Genomic DNA, 28,000 nt, shown 5'->3' on the forward strand with positions numbered 1-28,000 from the left:
CGAATGTACATGTCTTAAGGACAGGTATCTCTCCGAGAATAGCCCTAGTTTAGTATTAGGTGTCTTTAATCTATCCTGTTACTGATCTTCAGTTTTGAATAAACAATATTATAATTGATCTCTGCAAATGACCAAACCCTAAGCTTAGGGAATTATGCTAGTCTAGTTCTTTGTCCCAGTGGTTAAAGGATTTTCTGGGTTCTTCGGCTATAATGTCCACAGCTGACTTGTTTCTGACGCCAGAACCTGCAGCCGCAGAGAAGGGGAGGAGGGGGAAGTTGAAGAGAACAGTACGAATAGGAGAACATAAGAGATCCCCAAGAAGGGAAGGAGGAGGCTGAAAAGGAAAATGCCGTGGCTAGGGCGGCTTGTTTGTATCACTGCGGAGACACAACGGCACGCTTATCACCCGCACAAGGCTCCGTTGTCCAGAGGATCCTCTAATTGTCTTTACTCGGTAAGTAGCAGCCCTGGTGACATTCCAGACCTCGACCTCTGCCCTGTCCAGCACCAAAAAAGTGCCGTTAGGAATCATGTAACACTGGGTATTAAAGATTGCTGGAAAAGGCCACGGGGTCAACCCACGGCAGGAGTTTTAGCAACAATGCTGAATATAGCCGACTCTCTCCTTCCTCCTGTGACTTAGGCTTATTGTATGAAAGTTAGTACCACTCCTGTGCTTAAACTAAGAGAGAGGCTGTACTAGAACCACCTGGGAATTACGCTGGGAAGGAAGAATATACAAAATGTAAGCGTGCTTAGGCGCACCAACCCTCTTTTTGTAAAGAGCTTGGGCAGTCATTGGTCAGAAACATGCTACTAAATATTCTAGTTGGACACTGTGGTTTAACAAATCRGAGAATAAGTCTACAAAGAGACCACTAGCTAGAGCAACAGGGTTATGTGTGTTATAGCACTATAAATAATAATAATGAATGCGGTTCAGAGATTTAGGAGCTAGAATTCAGTGTCAGGTACTGCTGAAAATCTGTACAAACCTGCTGAGGGGGTGGTGAAGAGAAAGCTTTAMAAAATCTGATTGCACTGGCAAATATCTGGGCTTTTAGAAAGTCTTCTGTATTCAGGTCTYATGCCTCCGAAAGGGACCCTAAGTGTATTCATTCCTATTTGAGAATCCTCATGGCTGTTGCTGTCAAAAAACCTATCTTCTACCTAGCCTACTCCACATAGTTGCCTTTGGAGCTGTGGTTCTGCGAGATCAGGTTCTGAGCCTATAAACCGAGGTTCCACTTCAGGGAGATAAATTACGCATATTGATAGCTCGCTTGACCTCAAATTAGGGATGTCCTGAAATAAGTACTGAAGTTAGAGTGAAAATCTGTTGTTTAGTAACAACTATTCTTGTCACATTGATTCAGTCTTCTGTGAAATATTCAAGCCAGCTGCAACAGTATTTTCTGTTAAATAACGAGAAATTAGTTTGATTAAGCTTTTTTGAGAAGATGGACTTAAAAAAAGTAAAGGAAGTGTATGGAAATTCTTGGCAAACTTTTCAACTGGTGTAAACTGAGATAACTACTAAAATTAGTGGAGCTATGCCATTTTACATCAGTTTAAAGATACGGCTTTCTATTCCCAGGCATGTTAAAGGTGTTAGTGTGCAAATGATTGCAAAAATTATTGCTGAAAGGTTTTACGCTCGAAGGCAGATCAGGTATCTGGTCCAGGGAGGGTACATCCACTGCTGTTAAAGAAAATAAAGGAGAGAAAATTGTGAAGTGTTAACTGATATTTTTAGAAGTTTTATAATGACAGGTCACATTCCCAAGGACTATAAAGTGGCAAATTTAACACCCATTATTCAAGAGGGGCAAAAAGATACAGCAATTACAATTTAACACCAGTTGTGGGAAAAATATTAGAACCCATTTTATGGGGTTTGGGAAGTGAACAGCTTGAGAAATGTAATTTGATCAGAGATGGCCAACGTGGGTTTTTAAGGTAAGTTTTAACTAACTTAGAATTCTTCAAAGATATTGCTGCCATGGGAGGCAATGGATCTTAATTGGATGGCATGTACTTGAGTTCAATTTGCCAAGTGCCAAATTGGGATGTAACTACAGATCTCCTCTTAGTTTCATTGAGCTGTGCTGCTGAACCTGTTTGAAATATGCTTAAATGAAAGGATGATGAATCCTCTTGGCCAGGCAAGGGGCTGAAAGMCAGACTTTGTTTGAAGCAGTGAAATGAAGTTGCCTTGTTTTTGCCTTCTACTTCCTGCAAGTCTTGAGAAAGACCATTATACAGGGCAAAAAAGTGGAACTTAGACGGGCTAGATTCCCATGCCAAACTGTGTGTGACCTTGGAGAAGCCACTCAGGGAAGGGTCTTTCAAATTAGTTTTTTTAGGTGTGCTGTTATATCTAACTGGAATTTGCATGTTTACACGAGATCATACAAAGACCAGAGCGGGATAACTGTTGGAATTAGTGGCTCCTAGCCTAGGTACAYATCCCATGTTTGAATCATTTGGAAAGCTAAATGCTGATTATGTTCACATTGCCTGTTTAAACTGCAGGCTGCAGCTCAGGGAATGTCTCCTGTCATGGCTTGCTCTCTTACCTTGACCACTGACACTGTGACTCTGGCTAAGTCTTTCCTGTGCATTCGGGTTCCTTATCAAACCTTCCTAGTCATAAATAGGGCATTGCGACGATCTCCTGCTGCGTGCCTATACGTGCAGTGGCTCTTAGAGCAGATCACTGGTTGCAGAGTCCCCAAGGCTTCTTGATACTACTGGAGCATAAATAATAATAATAAATAATSTTTCAACAAAGAAATATATAGGATTATAAATAATCATCTCCTGAACTGCAAAGAAGCAACCTAGGTCTGGTACAAGATTATTTATATAAACATCTTGTACCATATATATTTTTTTATATATTTAATTTCAGAAGAGATTTGTTGATAATTTCAGAGATAAGGCCAGAAGTTAGGTTATTAAACTGTGTTTTAGTCTAAATAATTCAATTGTATGTTTTTTTCCAAAGTATCAAGTAGCTATTAATTTCAATAATTACTCTTTGTTTWGCACTTCTGAAAAGTCAGGCTTCTTGTGCGTAATATTTCAAAAGTACTTTAGATTCTGAGTTATGTAGGTCCTCTTGAAGTTTTCYTTTTCCACTGTTGTGAGTCTTGTCTGTGTGCGGGAACTGTATACGTTTTGACTTTTTGTGAAAGCATGAGAAGTGCTGAGCAATGCCACTCCCTCTGGAAAGGCTTGACTTTGTTTGATGCCAGCAAGTGGACAGTGCAGTTTTAATGCAGACAAATACRAAGTGACAGGTCTTGAGAGTAATGCACCAAAAAGTGAGAGTACGTATTAAAGGAATGAGTACATATTAAATGGAAGAGCCATGCAGCATACTGATCAGGGAGAGGATCCTGCCMATATATTGCTGCAGGAAATTGTTCCATTTCTTGGGTGAAGCCTCAGAAAGATTGTTGCTTCCTCATTGGGAGTAAAGCTTTTGCTCTTGGGGGGACTCATATATATATATGTATATGTATATATATATATGTGTGTGTGTGTGTGTATATATGTGTGTGTGTGTGTGTGTATATATATATGTATGTATATACAAATACATATATATATAGCAGAGTGCTGATTCCTTGACCTTTCCTGATATTTGTAACAGAAGAGAGTCCTGTGCAGCTGAAATTATTTGCCCTCAGGAAACAGAGACCAGAGGCCTTCTGTGGTCAATCGAAGTATCTGGGATTATTAAAGGACCTGAAATAGTAGAGGCTGCACTAAATGCTTGAGAGTCAGGCCTCAGCTGGAGCCAGCTGGTGCCACTGAAGGCATGACGGGGAGCCAGGAAGTGAGCCTAAGAGCCAGAAATGGCACTTGGTCTTTTTTCTGAACCTCAGCATCATTGTTGTGACATCCTGGAGTACAAARTCTTTCAGCTGCTATAAAATGGGTTAGGGACCAAGTAATACGACTCCTCTGTCTACTAGTGTTTAACATACCGTTGATACCATGTAACATCCATTTCTGCAATTCTGAATTACCCATTTAAATGTATTGAATGTGTTTCCTGCAATGCCAGAAAGTACCCTGCATGTTTCTATTTGGTGAACATCTGATAGGAATCCCAGGAAAGAGGTGGCATTGGTGTGTAAGAGAATCTGTAGGACTTGTCTCACTTAATGTGGTTATTCTAAGATAAAGGTCTTTAAATTTCCAGTGATGAAGGATGAATCCCAATTCCTTAAAAGAAAAAATCCAATATAAAATGGAGGGAAAGCTAGAAAAGGTGATGGGGAGTCAGTAGAACTGTTATGGATTTGATGGCTTATGAGAGTCAAGTCGGTTARCCTGTTTTTTTCCTTCTGCTGCTATCGGTTCACAAGGAATAATAAGTCCTCCCCYGCCCCAAAATGCCTTGTGGTGCTTCAGTGATAGATGTCATGTGAGGTGTAGAACTATTAACGAGATTCAGAACAAATACGAAACCTGAATTAAGCCTTCGTTCTCCTCACCGTCTGCATGTGTACGTGCAAACTGATGTCTGCCTCCACAGCTAATCAGCCTTCCTTTAACTATTTCCGATGACAGGCACTGCTTTTGACTTCAAATGTTGAATTCAAGCATTTGAAATRTGTTTGTTATTTTTAAAATGTGTTAATATTACCTGGGTAGATTCTAATGTAAGGTTTGTTCCCTGTGTGTAATTCTCTCCTTGAGATAAGGCCTGCCTTTCTCTGGACGTGACTTAGCCAATCCCCGCACCAAGGAATTTGTAATATAAACAGATGGGACAGCTGGAATGGGACAAGGAGAAACTGAGGTACATGGTGGGAAGGGRGAATTATCCCATAATATGCAACAGGTGCCAACATACAACCTTGGTCCCTGCTTGCCCAGCTGTTAAACTGGATGTTATCCACTGGATCAAAAATGTAATTCTCTGTTATGCAGAAGCACCCATTTTGGGAMGGGATATTTGGAATATTGGAACTAAAATCCCCAGATTCCATYTTACAATTGGAGATGCTTCTTCAGTTGGGTTGTGAAGTTCTGGGGCAGTGATTGCCCAGATAGTTTTGCGTTAGCACAGTGGAGTCATGGTCCATGATTGATTTTCCTAGGTGCTGCTTTAATACAAATAACAACTGCCCCAAACTGCAGTGTCCTGCAAAGGTTGAGAAAAACTGAGAAACCGTGTGCTTGTTATTTGAAAAACAGAAATGTTTACTCATTATATTTAAATAAGTTAGGATCMTTGTGGATGAAAGTGAAACAAGATATAAGCCTGCAATGACATGCATAAATGCATAATTAACTATATTTCCTTTCCATATGGAGAGGATTATCTTCCTTGCCTCAGCAGGGAGTTCCTTTGTTTGGTGTCTGCCTTGGTGTCCCTTTCTTTTTGACAGCTTACAGAGGTACACTGAAAAGGGATTTCATTCACTGACTAATGAATGTTGGAATAAGGACTCTCAAGGCATGTGGAAAAGAATAAGTGATTACCTCAGAAAACTGAAGTTTAGGGACCTTAAGGGCTGTACTATTATCCTGGCTTCTCTTTTTGACCTTAAGTGGGCCCTATGGGATGATGTTGCCCACCTTATCAAGACTTACTGCTTAGTCATAAATCGAGAGAGAGATGTGTCTGTGGTAAATGCTGAAGTGTCAGCAAAAGCTCCTTAACTCAGGTTTCATAACTTGAGAAATATTTTATCACCCTTGTGAGCCAAACCCCTGAAAATCAATAGAACTTGAGAGTTGCCTGTATTGATCTGAAGGGCTGAGTTATATTGAAATATTCATGACAGAGTGTGTGCGTGTGTGTGTGTGTGTGTGCACGTAAGGGACTGAGAGATAGGTAGCTTTCAGAGTGTGAAACATTCTCATTTTTCATTTAAAATAGATTAAGACTATTAGGTGACTTGCAAAGCATATACTTAAAAGGGAGTGAATTTGTTTGTCTTACAAGGAGGCTTCTGATAGGTAAAGAGAAATGCATTCTCATTATTATTATTTTTCTTAAATGACAAACTGTTTGGAGGAAGAAGTCAAGGAGATCTGATAAAATTAGCACCACATTCTCTCGGGGCTCTCTGGGGTTGCTTTGTTTGCAAAGCCAATTTGGACACCGCGTCTTTGATCTTCACTTTCAGTATTTGAGCAGGCATGTTTAGTATCACTCGTTTCACAGGAGATTTGGGATTCAAGTTTCTTCAACAATCTAAAAAGCAGTACATTAGAAGGGGAATTGTCTGCCAGTTGTCTTAGAATCTCAATACCCTTGATACTAATTTGATGTGATGCATTTCACCAGATGTGTCTACCTGAATGATGTTTTATACCCAGGAGGTTTGTGCTACTGTAGAGTATTAAACTTGGTTCTTTCTCCCCCCACCCCTTCCCATTCTTTTCTTCCAAAAGCAATTGAATGAAAAGCATCCATAATTTTAATCTGCATATAGATGTGACACATGTTACAAGTATCTGGGAGAAGGAGGGTGTGTCAGGCAGGATTCATGCACGGAGTAGAACAGTACCATGAAGAAAAACGTTGCCCATAATGATTCAAAAATATTTTAAGAAAGTGATGCTCCCATACATACTAATAGATTAATATATTCAGGTGAAACTCCAAGACCAGCCTTTTCACTACTTTACTTAAGTGCCTTTGTCACATCCAGGGCATAAGTTCAAGTCTCTGTTTATCCCACAGACTTCTTAATGGGTTTGGGGCAAATCAAGATGCTTCAAGGTATTCAGGTGTCATTGATTTCCGTGCGTATCTTGGTGCATCAGAGCCATTTCTGTAAAATCACAGCAAGCAAATACCACGGCACTGTGCTGCCTTACTGCACAGCTGTAGGGATTCGACCCCTGTGAGATACTTAGTGACTCAGGTTGTATGCCTTCCTCACACAGATCTGTAATTATAGATGTAAAGTGAAAGGGTGAATGAAAAAAAGGAGAAAGGGAGAAAAGATGATGATTATTATTTGAGAAAAAATATTAGCCATATAGGCTGCCAGTGGACTGAAAATACTGTTATGGGAATAGACACCTCCAGAATCCTTAAGACAAAAGGTATGTAATGCAGCTTGTCAGGGGTTTGTGCTGTGTGCTTATGGAGTCCAGATCTTAAACAAAAGGGGAAAAAAGGGCAATTAGAACTGATTTCTTTCCCCAGTGTCTTACATGTGTAAATTCACCCACTGTTAAAAATAGTTATATTTAAAAAATACCCCAAACAAAACCCAAAACATTGAGGGGCGTTACTTACATGTGTCAAACTGAGCAGAAGAACAGGCCTTGGGCATCTGAGGTTTGCTGAGTTTTCTAAAGAGAAATTCAGAAATTTTCTAAAGAGAATGAGCAACTGCTCATTCCCTCAGTGATGTCCATGGGAGCTGTGTGCCCTGGGGAATGAAGTAGGAAGCTACCTGRGGTCGGCTTAGGATCTGTGCCCTCAGCGTTTGCTTCCCTCATCTCTGGGAAAAAAATCATGAAGTTGTTGCTAAATGGAGCTTACTAGAAAAGGAAACCTCTGTACAGCATGGCCACATATCTTAAAGGCAATCGTTGCCAAACTTGGCATATGGTTATGAATTGTACAGTGCCTTGTACACTAGTTGTATGTAAATACCAACTGCTGTTTGAAATATATTCAGCTTCACTGTTGTGCATGCAAGCATGCTGGAGTTTTGGAAATGCCAGATAGCTAGCATATGTGACAAGGTTTTGTTTAGTCTGGGAGGGCATCATCTTAAATATGAAACTCATTTTTTATCCATGTTACTACTTCTACTGACAGGTAAATTAAAAACAAAAAACCCTAGAGGTGTTAGGTATTCATTTCCACACTCATATGTCCAATAAAGATGCGTAACTCCAATACTGTTGGACTAGATATTAGAAACGTCCATTATCAGTGCAAAATTTTCCTTTCRTCTGAAGACCTTATACCTATTCTTATACCCTCCTAAGACTAGCATGTGTGACTTAATATCCAAGTTTCCTAGCCAATAATAATTAATATCTTAATATCCAAGTTTTCTAGGCCTAGAGAAGTCTAAATAGGAAAGTTCCTGAGTTTTGGCGATTTTAACAGGCTGTTAAATCTAGTGGTAATCTGGATTGATCTAGAGACAAGGCCCCTCAAGACCGAAAATTTTCTCCTTAAACTCAGAGGATCCTTGCAGGCCTGGAGAGYGAGAGAAAAAGAGAGAGAGGCAGTATGGACAGAGCAGGAGATGTATGTCAAAGATCCTGCAGACTTCTCATTCCATGACTTGAAAGGCAGTGTGAATAGAGGCAGAGGAGTAACAACCCAGGCACTGAATCAGCCTCTAGTTTCTATTGAGATCTCAGACATCTTAATTAAAAAAAAATCCAAATTTCAAAGCTTTCCCATAATATGTAGAGTAAAAGGAGGAAAAAAAAACATTTGTCATTCTTTATTTATTTGCATTCCTCAATGGCAAAGTAAATTGAATGTTTAAGTTACTAACATCAGAGACTTGATTTCTCTGAAGCTAAAAAGCCTATTAATCACAATTTTAAAGTGTTCTTTAATTACCTTATGATAAAATGACACAGAGCGGGAGGAAAAAATTGTATACTTTTGGAGTTCCTTATGTTTGCTTCAAATCTCACCGGAAATCCATGCTGATCCCTCTTGCCTCTGCTGCTTAATTCTATTCTACCACAGCTATTGTTTATCATTTAGCAATRTTAACCATATATTGTGCAATTTTGAGGCAGGGAAGAAGTGTTTAGGGAGAGCAGGCCTGATTCTAATCTGGTTTCTGGAGGACAGAATGGGAAGGGAAGCTTCATCCTCTGCGAGAATTGGGAGGCTTTGAAATGCCGAGCTTGTGGGGGCGGTGAGGGTGGTGGTGGTGCTAGACGCCTTTGCTCAGAAAGTGTTTCTGAGCCTTGATGGGCACCTTGGTGCCTCAGGACTATTAATCTGAGTCGTGTCCCGGGCAAGAGGACCTTTGGTGCTTCTCTGGATAACAAATCGGGAGATAAAGAACCAGTAGATGGTGCTCAAGATTACATAGCACTGGCCTGACTCATGTAGGGCTAGTACAGCTCCTCCTACTCGTCAGATGCCCGGTTTTGGTCATTGCCAATGGCCTCTTGACATAAGCACTGAAATGAGGAGACAGGCAAAGGACTTTTTTTGGAAACACTTTAAAGGATGTGAGCAATCAAAATTAGCTATAAGGAAAAAGACAAGGCGAGTCTTTGTTAAAAACCTCTTTGTAAAACATGGCATTGTTTTTAAAGGAAGGAGAATGAAAAATAAAATAAATGTGACACTAGTTACTAGTTTTACATTATGAGATAGGTGTTCCTAGCGGGGATTTTGTGAAAGAAATACGAAGCAAATCCAGTGTCCCACAGTGTTTAATGAGACTTTCAAGGTCTTTTCAAGTTCTTAATACTTGAGATCATTCATAAAATTGGAAACATCAGTTGCCAGCATGGAAAGCAGAATCCGAAGGCTTGACAGCCCTCTCCTTGAGTGTTACTGACAAATCCTGCTACTGGAAGGAGAAATAGCTGGTAGCTGTAGGTGGATGATGCCACAGTCCCCTTTCTGCCAGCGGTTGGTTTAGGCGAGCGTACACTGAGTTTGAATTTGCTGCTATTGCAAACTCAGCCAAGTGGGTAACGTTCTGAGTTGATCTGTTTTCAGATCCAGACAGTTGCTAATGAAACAGTTGCTGTTTTGTTGACAGAACATTAATTACTTGATCTTAAGACTTGGTAATTGCAGGGGCCCCCTCTGTATACATCACTAATTACATTAGCAATTATATGGCGTTTTAAAGACAAAGAAATGACTGCAGCAATTGCAGTGTCACAGAGACCCTGCTGCTAAATTTCAATCAAGTTCCTAGAATTTCAGTGAAGTGTTGAGTAAAGTCCTGCAGCATCGGAGTTCTGCAGACATATCAGTCTGTGCTAGGTTATAGTGCTGAATCCACTTAACCAAAAATTCTTGAGAAAAGYAGGGTCACTTGAATTTCACATCAAGATTAGCTGCATTCTCAAAATTGATTTCATGCAGTCTCAAAAGCCAGTTTGCTATGAGAAATATTTCTTTGTATGATTAGCTGTATTTATCCTAAAATAATCAAGAGTCATATCTCAGCAAATCATGACTTAAAATAATCATAATTATAAACATACTTTCTGAAAGCTTAATTGTGTTTTCAAGAATCTTTTTCTGCAAGTTAGTTAATAGACCTGAAAGTACTTAAGCTAAAATTCCTAGGCCTCCAAAAGCTGGACTTCCAAAATCGGCACAACTGTAAGCATGAGAACTGGCAACATGGCATATATGTAATGTCCCTGTTATTTTGGAATATGAAAATAAACATAGAGGATCTTTTTTTCTTCTTCTTCTTTAGAGAGCCTTAATTTAAATAAGAAGGACCCTTGGAATATGCAGATAATCTGTACAAGCACATACCTGAATTTCTGTTGTCACTTCCTTTTCCTAACCCACCTCCCTGTGCTTTCCTTCTTTTAATACAGCTAGAGCATCTCGACTTGAAAAACGACTGTAACTTGTTTGGGATTCTGAAGCCCTTACACTCCACTGCAGTGTAAGTAATGAAAGTGAGCTGTACACTTTTGGGTGCTCTGCTAGGATGAATGGGAACATGAAAGAAATCCAATGCTTGTAATTTTTTTTTTTCATTTATTTTGTAGCTGTGCTTCTGGTTTGCAGGCCAGAGGGGAAAGTAATTATATGGCCAGATCTATAGATGGCCTAAATTGATACACTTCCACTGACTCGAGCTCATGATAGCTGAGGATCCGGCCCATGTCTTGTCGAGTTTTGAGGTTGTTAACAGGGAGAGATGGTATTATTACCAACAGACAATCTCTCTCACTTGTGCTAGCTATTTATTCCCATGTTCCTCCCTCCCCTCCCTTTTCACTGTTCCTCAAGTACTGTGGAAGGCTGGCAATTAGAAAATAGACAAAAGTGTGTGCAATCAACTGTGTACTTGCTACAGAAAACACTGTCTGCAGAAATCCACTTTATAAACTGGTATTTGATACAAAGTCCTTTATCCCAAGAGCTAAATGTGGGATTGTGGCTGTGGCTTGGAAGAACTCTTCCCTACAGTGCAAAAGAAGTAATTAGGTTTGTTGTCTGGGCTGCTCTGTGCTCAGCATGTCCTAGCTGAAGTCATCTTGGTAGTTATTTCTCACCTTACGATCTATGAAAACACAGGAGTTGTTTGTTTTTTTTTTTTGCTTTGGGGTTTTTTTTCTAGTGGTGAGGCAAAGTCATGGCGAGAGTTGGTTGACATGCCTTTTGAGGGATCAGCTTTCTATTGCTGAAAATGAACAGATACGAGAATGAGGAAAATCTAAAAACGTGTAAATTTTGATTTGTTTGATCGCACTGAGTGTTCAGTTGCAAGCGTTCAGCTGTGATATGACCGTGTCAATTTGTATGCTTAAACCGCAGTGGAAGATGCGACCTTAGAGAAACAAAAGATGTTTTTTTCCGAGGGAAGAACAACCCCAGTTTCTGCCCAGAATCACATTCATTAATGCTGTGATTCAGAGTTATGTGAGGTCAGTTTAAAGCTCCAACAGACTTTAATGGTGGCAGGGTTACCACTAAGAGCCCCTCGTTACAGAGACACACTAACAACCTGCACTCAAAACTGATCAGCATCAGCCTCTGTGGCCACACTGTATTGCGAGGAATTCTTGCTGCTATGAGCACAAATGAACAGGAACGAGTTTCCCCAAGGATGCGGCTGTAAAACGTGYAGAAGCAGGAAAGCAGCCATCCTAGAACCACAGGAAGCGGCAGGGGCCGGCTTGAGGTCTGTCACGCTCGTAGCTTTTTCTGTCGTTGTTGTAAAGCTCAGCRCAAAGCCAGAGGGAGCAGAACACCAGCTACGCCCCTCGCTACCAGCAGCCTTGYACTGCTTCCGTGGGGCAGTGTTGTGGTGCCTTCCACTTTGGGAAGTGTTGGGTTCCTGCTTCCCCTTGCCTACCYCGATGTTTGTGGGACGTTGGCTCTGGCTGCGCCCTCTGCTATGGCCACCAGCTGCCTGTTGAATCCAGTCCTGCAAGGGGAGTTAATGAGACATTCCTACTTATAGAACCCGGTGCGATTAAAGCTTCAGATCTTTGCACCTCAACAGCTGTGTGTTGTCACTGAGTAAATATTTTAACTGGGCTGGCAATTCCCTCGCTGCCCTGCGTAAGTGGTTGAAAGAGTGGCTATTGTTTCAGCACTTTCTAAGGTGAAATCCAAGTTCTGACAAAACAGCCATCTAGAAACAACCCCTGAAGACAGGCGCGTGGGGTACACAAGGCCTTTCTTAATGCATCGCGCAGACGTGCAACGTGAACATGGGTAATGGTGATCAGACTGATGGTCTTTGATGATGCTACCTAATATACTTGGCTTTTGGAGGAGTCGTGTGTGCACTTTTTTTTTTTTCTTTTTTTTTTGAAATTAGAAGTTAATGTTTTTTTCTGAAATTCTTTTGCTGGGGTACTTCATGCATGTCCCTCTCAGTGATTTATTAGCAAGTTACTCAGACTGGCAGAAGGTTCCTAAGGGTCAGAGTGATGACACATCATAGGCACATACTGTACTTGTATATGAACARTTCCTTAGAAGAAGCTACAAATCAGTGGTAGAGCACTATAGATCTCCAGGCTGTCATCTCCATAATGAACTTCCCCACTTGAATATGAAGTAAGTAAGTAAGTAAGTAAATGAGCCACTGTTACAGACTTAAAAATCTTTTTAAAAAAGTAACTGTGAGTTATAGCACTAAAATCATCGCTTAATAAGCTGCTGGGAGGTCATAGGAGGAAAAAAAAAATAATAAAACCACCATCAATCTGTTTTTAAATACTATAGGCCGTAAGCCCTGTCCAGGGCGAGACGAAGGGTCTCTCACTAGGACAGCAGACCCTTTAGGTTTCACAGTACAGGAAGAAGGTCATATACTAACTGCACGTTCTCCCTGAATGAGCAACTAAAACATGACCAGGAGAAGTTGACTTCTCTGGTTTTGGTTGATAATGCCTAATGTTTTCAGATGCTTTCACAGACATCCAGCAGTAGTTTAAACAGTCRCTCATGTTCTGTCTTCTGTTAATCAAAAATGTTGTCAGTAAAAATGGCTTTCGCTTTCATCAGCAAAGAAAATTTTCATTTATTTGAACCTTTCTAATGATTTTCCCACAAGAAAACTGAATATTCCTGTTCTTGATAGCTGATTACTGTTTTCCGAAACACACCTCAGCTCCCCAGTTTATTTTTTTCTGAAGAGATAAAGTTAATTTGTATTTTTGATCAATGGTCTTGCAAAGGCACAAAGAATCCTCTGCCTTATATGTGATTCCCCCAGGCGTCGGCTCCCCATATAGCCTCGTCCTTCTAAAGACARGCAGAATGAAGCGCAAGCAGAGCAGTGCCTCTGCCCTGCCTCGCTTGCTGGCGAGAGCATGGGAGCCGCAGAGAAGCACATTTAGACGTCCACTGATTACATCTCGCCCTCTACTGCAAGCGGCAATAGAGATACTTGAGACTTTTTTTCTTTGCACAGTTGTGCATGAAGACAGTACCTAAATTTTTTCATTATCTAGAAAAGGACCGAGGAACAAAAGCAAACTTAATTCTGAAGTCCGAGTGAAAAAAAAAAAATTGTGTAAGACTACATGAGTTGTTTTTAATTTTCATCTTTGACCAATGATTTGCCACTAACAAAGGGGGATGGTTTCCCAAAATAAAATTACAGAAATTTGACTCCTCCTCTCCCCCAAGAATGAACGTGTTGCTACTTTGTTAATCAGGCGTAGGGAAGAGGAAAGGTCAGAAGAACCAGTATTTCTCTTACCCCGTGACTTGTGTATCTGGCTCCCCCGAACTGTGGACGGACACCTTACWAGCACAAGGGCTCGATGTGAGAGCTGTTACATAACGCACGCCTTTTAAAAAAAATCTTACTGCCGTAAGAGTATCWTGAGTGACCCATGAAGATGATAAAAGATACAGAACAAAGCACGCTGAACACTCTGAAATTAAGATAATTCCCCCCCTTGTTTACAGTACAAAAATTTTATTTTTTTTGTTAGGATAATTTAAAGTTTAAAACTGAAGTAGACATATTCATTTTACAAACAAGATATTCTTCCATAAGTAGGACCATTAAAAACAGTAAACAAAAAAAAGCTGTCTTTACAAAAGCTCTGTGCATAGCAACTTCATACCGTATAACTGACAAAGCAAAAAAACAAAAAACAACCAAAACCCCCCAAAAAAACAACCAGCCAACCCCAAACAAACCCCAAAACTATACAGTAGGGAGAAATGAGGCCTTAATTTACAGAAGGGAGAAAACGGTCTTTAAAACCATGCATATTGGAAATGTGCAAAGAAATAGGGAGGATAAGATGCTATACCAAGATAAATAAAGAAATAAAACATACTCTTTAAAGTTATGATAAAATTTGTAATCATCTATCACAACAACTTTCTTCTTTTCAGTGGCAAAAAAGAAAGCTGTTAGGGAGTATTAAATGGCAATAACTAAAAGAGGACAGATTTGTTTATTACATTGAAAAAAAAATTCTTTCACAAATTTTTACATTACTTCTGCTGGGTGTTTGCTACCGCCAAAGKCCCTTCACGTTCAAGGAGTCCTGATGGATTTATTTACACACATTTTTTTCTTGTGAAGCTACCAAGCTCTGCAGTCATCTTTCACATGATGATTTCCATGCATGAGCAAAACTCGTGTTCTAAATCATTCCTACATTTACTTTGTTTCATTTATTTGGCTTGAGTCAAACCAGAAAAAGTGGTTTTTTTCCTTCTTGTTTATATTAACTTAGGCAGCTACATTTGTTTTCCTTCCTACAAGCATCTGAAGTAGTTTTCTAGGGAAGGTTTCCTTTTTTTCCATTGGACTCTTGGCTGTCCCACTTGAACAACTGGATGGAGCTCATAAAAATAATTAAAACATGAAAAGGAACATTCAGAATTTCAGAACCTTTTCAATTTTATTTTTTTAGTCAGCTTGTCAATTTTTCTTGAATCTTTCTGAGACTTCAGTGTTGTTTTATGCAATAACCCCTCCAATTTATGTAACGGGTGGACAGAATAGCTTTTCCCTTGAAATGTCTCAATTTTTCATTTGAAACCATTCTAACTGAAATTTTGTAATGAAAAGCTTTGTTAAAGATGTGGAGGGAGTCAAGCTAGCAAGCTGCTGCTCTTCAGCATGTGGTCTTACAAATTCATATCTGGAATATTTGATGGTTATAGATCTTGAGTGTAGCAGAGAGAACAAAATTTGAAAGTAGCCTGCACAGAGAAGGGAAGGGAGAAAACACACCAGAAATGGGACTGGTATGAGATATTTTGGGGAATCTAGGATTTGATGCAGTGTTCACTGAAATCAATGGAAGTCTTAAACCCAACTTTAATAGTCCTAAATCAATCTTTTTTTCCCCTATGCATCCAGAATTCCGAGCATGAATTTAGACTTCCCATTATTAGTCTTTCTGGGATACTGATACCTATGAACATATGAAATAAAATTATTCTGAACAACAGCTATGAGGCTAGGCAGTATGTCTTGTTGTGCTATCCAGGTGAATGTACAGCAGAACGCACTTACAGCTGCAGACTTCTTACCACCTGTGATTCTTTCATATTTTAGAGATCRCTTAGCTTCAAGGTTGGTTGCCTTGTTGACCCTCAGTGATTGCTACTTCCTTGAAGACATGAAGGGCATACAAAGAACCTGCAGTGTCACTGAACCACAATTAACAGTAAGTTATTTTATTTCATGTTTTCTGGCGTGCAGACACTGCTAGTAACCTGACTTGCAAGACCTATGAACTAGATTCCTGCTTCTTAAAAACACATTATTCCACAAAAATCTATTTTAAAGTTGTTCTTAATTGCCACTTTTGCTAGTAAATTCAGGCTTTGAATTTTTGACAGTAAAAAAAAAAAAAAGCCTTCCTTTTAAAAAATGAATTTAATAGCATTGAAAAGGCACCTAATGAATCCCCTACTAAAAAGCCCCAGCAGAGTCAGGAGTAATAGAAAGCTCACAAGTGTCACCTCTAGGAATGCCAGGAGTCGCCCACTTTCAGTGTCTTTGCCATCCCCTGGCTTCTCTGCTGTACCGAGCTCCAGTTAAGAAACACATCCTGGAAACATTTCAGTACGCTAAATACATCTCACATAGCTCAGTTGTACACCAGACTATGAAAATTGAGCTTCAGTGAGAATCTATTCCTACACAGTTTGAGTAAGAAGCAGGGTCACAGGAAGTCAGTTGAACTGYGCTGGGGTATTCACATGAGTGAATTTACACACACGTTTGCAGAATGCAGTCCTATGGCAAAAACTACTGGGAAAAGCCTGTCTGTTAGATGAGGGTCTATAAATTCATACCACACACACCACCAAGCTGCTTTGTCACTAATTATTGCAGCTGGATTTGAACCATAGATCTAAATAGAGACTTTCTAGTCTATTACTAATCCAGATTAGCTCCAAAGTACAAATGACCTCAGCCATGCAAGTTGTCACAGCTGTTCTCCATCCTGAGTCCAGTAATGACTTGAACATTTTCTACCATACATAATGATCACCAAAAAATCCTATTTTACTTACCAATCAATAAAACTACTGGGCAAATGGACAAGTTTTGGGGCCATACATTAAGGGTTTATTTATAAATAGAAAGATGTTATCATAGGAACAACTATTTGTGCAACTATGAATAGTATGTATTTGAGTGGGTTGTAAGTGTAGTGTAGCTGATTTGGAGGGGTCCTTTTCTCTCAAAAAAAAGGCTTACCAGCAAGATTGAGTTCTTTAGAGTGCTCTCTGGTTTAGTCAAATAACTAGTGATTGCTTTTTAATTGCGTTCTCACCTTCCAATTTCAGGAGAGGAGATGCAAAGGAGAACTAAACTATTTTACACTAAAATGCAGAAAAAATCAAACAAAGCAACCGATTACTTCTATGAATTTCAATATATAAATGGAAAATACTTACCATTTTTAATGACTCAGGATAAAAGTGCATAAATTATTCAAATACATATTTACTCTTTATAAATGCACCCTTAATATGAAGTATAACTGAAGTTGTTCTAACTACATGGAAAACAGTATGTTAGAGAACCTTTTCCCTCTCAATTTATATATTGAATCTACAATATAAACTCAGTACCTCATGACAAATCTGATCGGTGCAAGTCCCTAAGTGCCGCTCGTTTGCCAGTGGGGTCTTCGACACTTACCAGTTTATCCTAGTACCTGAATATCATGAAAACAAAAATTGGAAGAGGGGAAAGACGACGTGGATGAAATTTCGTACACGAATTAGTGACCTGTACACCACAACGTGTATAACAGTTTCTGATGAATTTGTTAATCAGAAAGAATCCTATACATCCTTGCACACAAATTCAGTAAGAGGGAGGAAGTGAGGAACAATTGCAGCAGTAATAATATATCTCAAACTTGTCACTACATTTTTGCATCATTTTTCTTCAATGTACAATTGGAGGAAAAAATCCAAAAAGGGTTTAATTTCTACCTCTACATACAATAAGTTACAAGTTTATTTATTTAAATAATTGTAAAACATCTTACATTTTTAAAGAGGTTAAACTATAAGCAAATACACACATACACCAAAGTTCCATCATTCATGTCAGTTTGTCCTAGAAATTCTTTCATGCTGGTACCCTGTTTTATTGATTTTTTTTTTTTTCTGCATAAACTAAATCGGTATCTGAAAGGCTCCATAGAAAATAGAAACTTCAACTTTTTTTCCCCCTACAAAGTAAAACAAATTATTGTATCCAAAATATCAAACTTGAATCACTTTGCCAATTTCTTTCTCCTTTCAATATTTTACAAATCTTAGGAACGCTTCATGTCTTTCAAGAAAGACTTTGCATTTGTGATGCTGTTCTGCCAACTGTTGTTCATCCTGGCTCTTTGCTGATTCTTCATTCACAATATTTTAGGAGTTGATGTGGTTGTGTCGGAAATATGAAACAGGTAAAAGATGCAGACTTCTATCTTGTCCAATCCATAAAAAATGTTCTTTTTTTTTTCTTTTCCTGGGCCTGGCTTTCCCCCCAAAAAAGAGCTTGTAGTGCTATTTTTTTTTAATGGTCCATCACAATAAGTAGTTTTGTGCTGTAAAAGAAAAATGGAAAAAAGAGGAAAAAAGGGAAGAAGGAAAGGAGCAAAGCTGCCTCTTTCTTACATCGGGGGAACGACAAGACCAGTCATGGCTGAAAAAGAAAATTGACAGAGATGAAATTCTGGCAGATTTTTATGGAACAAAATATATTTCACCCTTCTGTGTGCAGTTAAATATTACAGTGATTACTATATTTACAGGCTAAGTTATTACATTAAAAGAACTTCAGTTTCTTTTAATATTTTTTGTTTATTGAGAAGAACTAACATTGTGAGACTGACAGTGATCACACACAATGGACAATCTGCTATTTCTTAGCAAATTCACCAGAAGCCCAGCTGGTTCTTAAATGGATAAAGGAGATAGTGGATTAATTCAACTCTAAGGACAACAATTTTCAGAAATGCCTAATGATTTTTTGKGGTGCTCAACTTCTGAGACATCTTGGAGATGGATGTTGCTCAGAACTGTTCCCAAAAATTCAGATTTTCCTGCTTTCTTGAGYTGAATACTCAAAATTGTTCTGGAAAATCAGAATCAAGTAGGGTCTCCAGTTTCCTACTCAACCTGCTAATTTGCTTGCAGGAAGGATTATGCTGTGAGCAAGGAAGGATGACGTGAAAGCAAATGGGAATTTGCCCATGAACTGCTTACGGAACCCAGCCATGGAATTACAAGTCCCAATTCATTGGACAATGACCGGAGCTAGGTTTTGCTAATTTAGTTTCAGTGGAAATAATGGACRAGCCTCTCCTTCTCGCTTGGTTTACCCCATATGTCTGAATCACTGCAGTCTTACCTGGCACATTCCCAGAACACTGGGCTTATGTAAATTATTTATTAGTCACTCTCACTGCCTTTAATTGCAGCTATATTCCTCATAACTGACAACAAGAACATTTGAAGCTGCCTGGAACTGGTCCTGTTCCCAAAGGYTTTGAGGGGTAAGTTCAGTTTATACGTATTTATATAACAAATGAATGAGTCATATTTTCAAAAGGGCCTCAGTGCAGTGCAAGGTTCTAATCCTGCACAGATTTATGTTCACTGAAATTTGTGGGATTATTCACGTGTTTAAAGTGCTGTCCTCTGGGAATTAATTTCACCTTTATGTTCATAGTGTTTAAAAAATGCTCAGGGGAAGATCCTCAGCTAAGAAGCCTTTTACTGGAGCTGTGTTGATTTTAACCAACTCTAGATATGGTCTATGATTTAATATGACAGGAAAATAAAAATTTTCGTATTTTGTAACTGACTAGACTAAAAGTCCCTGCCAATTTTGGCAGATAGCTGAAACAAAGTAAAACTGTCTTAGATCAGGTATCTACTTGTTCTTTTATGCTTAGGAATTTGGTAGCATTTTTCAGAGATATTATAAGGCTATTTAACTACACTAAATAAGGTGATAGGTAAATATTCATGTCGTTATTTTGCAGGTAGAGAGACAGACAGGCAAACAGACAGACACGGCATTTGAAGAAGAGATTTTCTGATAGCACTAATGAGGTGCTTCTTTCCTTTGCCCCATCCCCCAAAACAGAAAATTATCCTAAGTTCCTTGAGGTTTTTTAGTGCTCCAGCCTGAAGCTGGAGAGCCTTCTCCCTGTGCATTAACCACACGCCTGCCTTTTTGTCCTCTGGAAGAGAAAACGTTAATTGAAGTCCCTGACTGATGCCCGCTTCCAGGTTCTGCCGGGCTGGTGGAAGACGTAACTGTCCTCAGCTGCTTGCCGCCACCCCAAGGTTTCCCAATGGAGCAGTTTGTGCAGGCGYGTCCTAATTTGCCTCCAGCAAAATCAGCCAGGTTAGCTCAAAGAGTTTAAATAGTTTGTCTGAGGTAACCTGGCTGGCTCTTTCGCCTGAAGTGAACACAGGAGAGCCTGCACAAACTGCGTGCCTGGGCGGTCCGTGCGCGTGGAAACCTTTGCTGCTGCATCGCCAGACACAGTGGCAGACTCTCTGCAGAGCCGTTGAGATTGCCTGTGCAGAGAAGCAGCAGACAGTCTTAGACAGTCTTAAACTGCTATAGCTAAAGTAGTTTAATTTGAAACATGTAGGGGGCTGTTGCCAGTGTAGTTTAAAGCCTGTTCCCAAGGGTGATAAGCCATGTTGGCATGAAAGATTTTTTTGATACTACTCTTACCAGCATTATTTTCTTTCTATTAATCTAGGAAAACTTCCAGCAGAGCTAGGGAAAGATCAAGCGTGAGTCTCTTCCACATCTCTTCAGAAATATATTAAGGGTATTTGTAGATGCAGCATTTTGGAAAATTTAAGCTGGGGGGGAAAGTACATTTGTACTGTATAATTAAGGAAGTATGTTAGCTAGCAGTCCTGAACTCAGCGTATTGACAGCATGAAAAAAAAGTGACATCCACTATCAGGAGCATTATGCTGTTACTTCTGGGGTTCTGGTTCCTCTTTTGCCACCTTTTCTAAAATCCTTTCCTCCTAAGCACGCCCTTTCTTTCCTCTCCTGACTTTTGCCAGAAAAACTGATCTGTTTTGTCATTCCAGGTTCTAAGGGCTCCAGATTGGAGATACTCCTCGGAGCTTGTTTGGATGGGACCTGTCAGTGGGGAAATTCAGGTAACACTGTAACACAAAAAGGATGGACAAAGCCTTATCATTTCATTGGAATGTTGCATCTTCACCTCCTTCTGCAACAAAGAACAAGTAAGCTGAGGAATATTGGCTGGAATTTTCACCTGTTTTTCAACAGCACACTTACACTGCTTTGCTCTGTGGTTCTCTCCTCATACATACCCTCAGCTGTCCATTTCTACCCCACCTCCACTCCCCTTTGGGGCTACACTGTCAAAAGCCTATTCCCAGCCTGTATCGCTTTTTATTGAATGTTTGTGAGGTTTGGATTAAGGTCTTACACTGCTAGCAAAGCTGTAATTATTTTTGCCTGTATTACTATATATTGAATCGATGTAACTTTTCAATAAAGGTGGTTCAATGCAGGACACTCCCTGATGAGTTGGGAATATAGAAACCACAGTCATTATCCCAGAGGGTTTTTTTTCTTGGAGGAAAATGGAAAAAGAATTAGAGATGAGCCTTATTGTATTAACCTTGACAGCTTGCAATTATCAACTGAAACACTTGATTAAAATTGTCACAAGGTTGGAGAATTTTTTTATAAATAAATAATCAAACATGGATAGTACCCAGATGCTATGGTGATAGGCACCTTTAATGGGTGTAATTAATAATGATCATAAGCCTGGTGTATAGCAGAGGTGCCTGAATATGCTGTCTTGCTTTGTTGTGAAAAAGAATTCTGTGCAATTCATACAGTCATCACTTGGTAAGAACTGGCAGAGGGCTCAGTGCTGTATTAGCCTGTACACACATGCACACTCTCTCTCCCTGGTTGGTGGCTTTGAGGTATGTAGCTTGTGACCTGTTTTAAAGAGAATGCTTTCTAGAGAAGATGAGCATTGGTATTTTCAGTCATTTTCATGTTAAATGTCTGGATCTCTCATTTGGTTATATCACCTGATTTTTCTTCTTTTGCCACTAAATTTCCAGAAAGCTCCAATCGTATTGCTCAACTGCTCTTAGAAGAGGAAGATGAAGTGCAGCAGTTGTACTACTCTGAGCATCTTAAATGAAGTGTCCTACCATCTGCAATGTCAAACATTTCTACACACACACTGTCCCAGATACAAAGATAGGTTTGTATGGTGCAAGCCACCGAGCTCTTGGTACCAGAGCTAGCTGGTATGTAATTCGGTCTAATATAAGATAAAACTTATACTTGCAGGCCTCACTTTATTGATATCTTTGGACTGCCATCATGACTAGGCCTAGAAGCTACCATCATCACTGGAATATGTGGGGCTTGGCTTTCAATATTAAAACCAGGGAGATGATATAAAAGAATGCACCATTTATTCTCTCCTTCTCTAATTGCTGCAGGAAGCCTTAGGTAACAAATCAACTGAAAAAGGATAGAAGAAAGAAAGGATTTTCAGAAGAAAACACAGCTAGCTTTTATTTAAAGCAAGTAGAAAACATCAGTGCTTTGGATGAAAGGCACCACCACCCTTTATACTAGAACGTAAACTGAAGTCCTTCCTTGAAGGGCTTTGGAGGATGGTTCCACACAAGACATTAAAAAGTAGCCAAAAGTTTCAAATAATTGTTAAATAATTACTTTCCTCCTACCCCCCCTTACAGGAAATGAAAAAAAGAAATCCTTGCAAAAATCTGTCAATATTTGTTTGGAAGATACTCATCCATCCATTCCTGATCACGTAATCACAGACAGGTAAGATGTTTTTAACTTACCGATGGTTTTGTCTCTCTTAGATGATAGGCAGGTCAAAACATGTAACGTTTTTAAAGAATCAAAGCATTTGATAGCTGAGAGATGGAGGAGAAGTTAACTTGGCCTTATCTATTATGGTAGTTATATCTCATCATTACGCTAAGTTGTATGTGTGCAAAAAGATGCCTGAACATTTAGTATGATTTAGTTCAAGTTAATTAGGAACAGCCTTAAAACTAAAATATGTGTTTGCAAAGTCATATGCATGAGTTTAACTATTAAAGGGCAAAGGAAGGTATAGCCCCTCCCCTCCCCAGTTACATATTTTTCTAGATCCATTAGAAAGTGGCTAAGGTTTTACCTGCAAAGCAAAGGTCAGGGTCAAATCTCTGCCACAACCCTTTTTTTTTCCTATTGTATTTTCGTGATTATATCTGTCCTGAATACTTTTTTTTCATAAATAAAACAGAAGCAGATTTTTGTTTCCTCTCACAAAAAACAGAGCTCATCTAGCCCATATGAGCCTACGACGACGGAGAAGCTGGTGAAATTAACATCCCAATCATCAAATGAACATCAGGTGAAAAATGAGTAATTAATAGTAACAGGACAGATTTCTCTTAAGTACTAACAACAAATTTTGAATATCCCTTAAGATTGTCTTTGTTTTGAGGTAAAGCATGCCTGATGCATCTCAGCAAGAAGCTGGGAGAAAAATGTACTTGATCCTTCCTATATATCAAATTTAATCAGATGACAAATATGTATTTTTCATATATATATATATATATATATAAATTTGCAAGCATTAGCACACCTAAAGCTCTGCCTAGGTTCTGAACTCAGGATTCAGACAGAACATATTGCTGAACGTTCCTAGTATGCAAATGCCCAGTTACTTTCACCTGGCTCTTACCCAATCTCTCTTAGGAGTTACTTTACAATGGATGTTGCAAGTGTTGGCTGGAGCCAGGAAAAGAACGGTGGCTCAGGCACTGGACTAGTAACGATCTGGAGCCCTTGCTCCGTAAATGGGAGCCAGTCGTTTCATCCAAGTCCCATCCTTTACAAGCCCTTCAGAGCAACTATTTTCTCATTACCTACGTGTACAGTACTTAATGCAAGAGGACCAGAATCCCCAGTGCTGTTGACACCCCAAACTGTGTCAAGACAAGATACTAATAATCAGGGTCTTCAACTCAAATACTTGTATTTCTTTAGGGAACAGATCCTTTGTTAAATTGAGGCAGTTCCTAAGAGTATCAGACTTCGATGCCTTTTGGATTGGCTAGGATCCTGATGGTTAATGGAACGTCTGACCTTCTGGGGCTTGCCTGCTAGTCCTTGTAACTGAGCTTGCATTTTTATGTTGAGATGTGCTGAGCTGGCCAAAGGTAATCTGGGCAGTCAGCGGTCCATGCTATTCCAGCAGTTTCCAATTTGCTTGCATTTCCCATCAGCTGCCTTACATCTGAGATGAGTTGATTAGGCATTTGTGTACTTATCATGCCATGTTGCATCACGTCACATTATATCTTCCCAGTGCCTTTTTTAAACTGCCTTGACGTATGACACGAACTGAGCACACAATTGTTCTGACCAGGATCACCTGCTCTCAATTTGGAGAGTATATAGAACTGAGTAGGGTCCAGTATGGACTGCTGCTTGTTCTCTACCTATCGTGTCCTGTTACGTTGTAAGAATGTATAGCAGATGGCAGGTGAAAGAGGTAAGCAAGAACACATGGCACAGGATGGGGGTTATCTGAGGGTACTCCATGTCTTGGGTGCATTGTGCAGCCCAAAGCCAAAAGCCAGTAGATAGATAAAATAAGTTTCATGCCTGGCTTTGAGTTGCAGCATATTTTCTGTAAGCTATCCTCCTGTATCCAGCACCTTTATGCAGAAGAACTTCTCCTAAATACAATTTTGGACAAAATTTCTACCCTTACAGTAAGAAAGATCTAAAAACTCTCAGGAATTATGGGAATGCTGGTATGAGGATGAAACTTGAAGAGCTCTATATGTTTAAACTATTTTTTACCCCGGCCTAAAGACTGCTATGATTAACATAACTGGAAGTTTTACTTTAGCATTTTGTTGCTGCTTGTAAATAAGTAGACTGGCATGCCCTGAGGTGCTGGTAATGTATCTAATATGCTCATTGCAAGAGGATGCAATGATGGAGCCTATATCACCAGGAAACTTTCACCTTTAAATAACAGATGTACCCAGAGTGCTCTGTAAACATTGCATTTGCAAAAATCCTTGCTCGGGAGACATTTTCCCAATGTTATGGGTGGGGAAATTGAGAGGTAATGTCAAAACATCTGTCTGATATGCGGGGGGAAGGAGCCTGCATGTACTTCCTGCTTGTTCTGCACTTTCAGTATTTTCTCTCTATGGGGACTGAAAGCTCATTGAAATATTTTACGAAGCCTACTTAACATTACATTTACTGAAGCATCAGTGGTTAAAAAAGAAATAATAACAAAAATTACATTACCAGCTTGTCTGTTCTTAGCTTATAATACAGGACCATGGCCTAGCAACGGAGATTAACAAAGCCCCATTGCTGCAGCACAGTAAGTCCATTCAGGAAGCCTCTTTGGGACCCTCCTGTTGACTTTCTGGCCACATCTGTCTGTCAACACTGTGGGAACGTTAATTTGGATATCAGGCTTGTGTATCTGGATCCTTTCCAAAGCATGTGCTCCCCAGCTTGCATCAATTTAAATATTTCAGTTGAAAAAAAAAATCACATCTATGGTTGAAATAGTTAAATAGTTACAAAGACCAGGCATAAGGAACCTTGGGCAGACACGTTCAACTCTGAGAAGCAACTACCATCTTTGCTGTGACTGACATCTGATGCTGTTGTTTGTTGTAGTCCAACTGACAAGTCCCATTGTACTAAGTACTGTGTCTGCTGACAGCTTGTTTAATGACAGTTGCAGCTATATTACTGTATTTATGTAATCACAGTGTTGCTGTACAAGGAGTTTTTCCACAATGAAAGCCATAAGGTTAACCTTTATACCAGTTTATCTTTGCCCAAGTCCCTACGTTTCTGTGTGCCTGAACTATTTCAGTAAGTAATCATAACCTTAATCAATAGCTTAATTTTGAATGCTTCAGGAGCATATTTTTGTCAGCAAAAAATGCATAGATGTAACAACTTTAAGATTTTACGTTATTGTTTACATTAAGATTGTGTTTCTACAGTTTCTTATTTATAGATTCGATAAAATATGCTGCAAATATAAATAGAATGTATTATTATTAAGCAATGAAGTGGCCTCTAGTAGCTTACCTATTTATAAATGAGTTTAAAAAAAAGAATGATAAGCCCTTGCTAAGCAGGGTCTTAAACAGATAGGACAGACAGGTAGATGATTACGGAAAAATATTAATTAAATAAGAGGCCAATATTCTTTAATCTATCATTTTTCTGTTGCCCAGACACAGCCTATCAGAAATGATTTTCTTACTGCACTGATTGAGGTTAACACTGCCTTAAGTGATTTTGTAAAAATCAGGCCCTCTCAGCATCGTGGTTACACACATTTCAATTTAAACCAAATTTAAACCTATTCTGAATGCAAGCCTACTCTTGAGTGATTTGTGTTTAGCTTTTAGCACTTTCCAAATGGGTTAAGCTAAACAAGTAAACTATTCTTAAGTTGATACAGGCCTTCCTAATCAGTTCACTAAATCAGTTTAAAATCGTATTACCTTGAAATAGTAAAACTCACTAAGTCCTCACAAAGTTCTGTTTTTCTTTCTTTTTTTTTTTTCACACACACACACATCCCTCCTTTAGCTGATATGAAGAACTCAGATTTATAGAGTCAAAAAATGAAGTTCATTGCAGAACAAGTAATGATAATAACTTTTAAAGACTGTGATTATGCAAACACCAACAAATTTCTAAATAGTTCAGACAAATACCTACCACTGTTGGGTTAACAAATCTTTCTATACCTATAGTTTTATGAATCTCTTCAAATCCTTCTTTTCTTTTCTTTTTTTTTTCTTTTAAGAGCATGAAAGAAAACTATATCCCCTGTCAACATAATGCCTGTGCCTTCACATCCACAGATCACTGTTTCATTAATGGGCAGGAGATGATTTTAGAGAAGCTGACTTGCTTCCTTCCATCCTAGAGAAGGACCACAAAGTTTCAGGTAATGGGGTAGGGAGAAATGTTTTAAATGTATAGCAGAATTCTGTAAGTTAGCTTTTGAAAATGTAATTATTTTTGCTCAACACACTTAAAATTTCCTTATTGTATAAAATAATCACAGTTTATGCAAGTCTCTGTGGTCTAGCTAAGGATTTATAATGCACCCAAATCAACAGGTGTGGTTTGTAGGGCTCATTTTGGAATTACCACTGGCTCTGGCTCTTGGCATGGCTGAATTCCCAGAGTTGTGTTTTCTATGGTATCTCTACTCAAGACTGAAGGAGCCAGATGACTTCTCAGGCCCTATAAAGACTTTCTAATGGAGACTTGTAGTGTATTTATGTGCCGCATGCTCCCCTCACCCCACCCCCCCAGCTTGTTAAAAGAAAGAATTTAGTACAGGTTTTCATTCTTATCTTAATACTCACATTTGTTTTGCAGATCACCTTTAAAAAAGGCCATAAACATACTATAGGGCTTATTCCCTGTATGAGCCTAAACCTTGCAGCAGGTTTCAAGACATTGGCTATTGCATACAGAGCTGTGTATTAACTCTACAGGGCAGGCGCTTGATTTTATAAGTCCCTGAAGCCTAAGGAGAAGCCATTCCTCACAAAAGAGCTGGTATTTAAATGCAGTGTGAGTCAAATCCTTCCTGGTATAAATGAGTGTCAGTCCCCTGCTGTTTTAACACAGAATAGGCAGAGTTTGGAACTTTGCTTTAATCCAGTTGAAATCTTTTTTATTTCAGCTAATCGAGACCAATTTTGGTCTATAAATATCAGAAGTCAGATTTTCACTACTGAGTCCTGTAATATTCAGTGTTTGTTATATTTACCTAGACTAAGTGTGCCTTTTATGTGCAGGCTGAATACTAATTGTCCATCTCTTACCTCTAAACCCATTTCCATTACCGCTAGAACAGGCAGGAGAAGGAGACCCTTGGGGTCTGATGACGGGAGCAAAGGCACTCTTCTGTTTGACAGCAGGAAAGACGGAAGAGGAGAACGGAAGGATGGAAGAAGTGCTAGAAGAGCCAACTGTTGGACTTGAAGACATGACTGCAAAAATAGAAAGTGAATCCTCTTCAGAAATGCAATTATACAAGTTTGGTAAAACTGCTCAAGATGTCTAACTCTTGATTACTTGTTTTATTTCTTTCAGAAAATCTTGCTCACATAATCTTGGCTGTTTAAGACAAGTCTGAAATAGAGTTATTTATATTGAATAGTGTAGTTCAAGAAAAATGTGCTGAATTCATTTAAATTCTGAGATGAGGATAT

The 28,000-nt window shown here is 39.2% G+C and overlaps 1 protein-coding gene and 1 long non-coding RNA gene across 3 annotated transcripts in view; one reads left to right on the plus strand and one right to left on the minus strand.

The window, feature by feature from the left end:
- Nucleotides 1-364: 364 nt before the first annotated feature.
- LOC146598061 (uncharacterized) lies at nucleotides 365-27,729 on the plus strand. The gene is made up of 6 exons (XR_014895337.1): nucleotides 365-457; nucleotides 15,732-15,843; nucleotides 19,120-19,194; nucleotides 20,768-22,532; nucleotides 26,575-26,718; nucleotides 27,643-27,729. It is a non-coding gene; the product is annotated as an uncharacterized LOC146598061 (long non-coding RNA).
- The window catches only part of EBF2 (EBF transcription factor 2), a 145,253-nt gene continuing 133,082 nt past the window's right edge, over nucleotides 15,830-28,000 (minus strand). The window contains exons 15-16 of one of the 2 annotated variants that reach the window (XM_085301034.1): nucleotides 27,611-27,778; nucleotides 15,830-18,341 (exon numbers count right to left, since the gene is read on the minus strand). In XM_085301034.1, coding sequence (XP_085157160.1) covers nucleotides 18,310-18,341; nucleotides 27,611-27,778 — 200 coding nt within the window. In that variant the 3' untranslated portion in view covers nucleotides 15,830-18,309. Of the gene's footprint in view, nucleotides 18,342-23,349; nucleotides 25,185-27,610; nucleotides 27,779-28,000 lie in introns of those variants that run through there. The other variant, XM_085301036.1, reaches the window with a different exon arrangement.

Source organism: Rhea americana, unplaced genomic scaffold (assembly GCF_003343005.1).
Source record: "Rhea americana isolate MKP2758 unplaced genomic scaffold, rheAme1 scaffold_171, whole genome shotgun sequence".
Taxonomy (NCBI): domain Eukaryota; kingdom Metazoa; phylum Chordata; class Aves; order Rheiformes; family Rheidae; genus Rhea; species Rhea americana.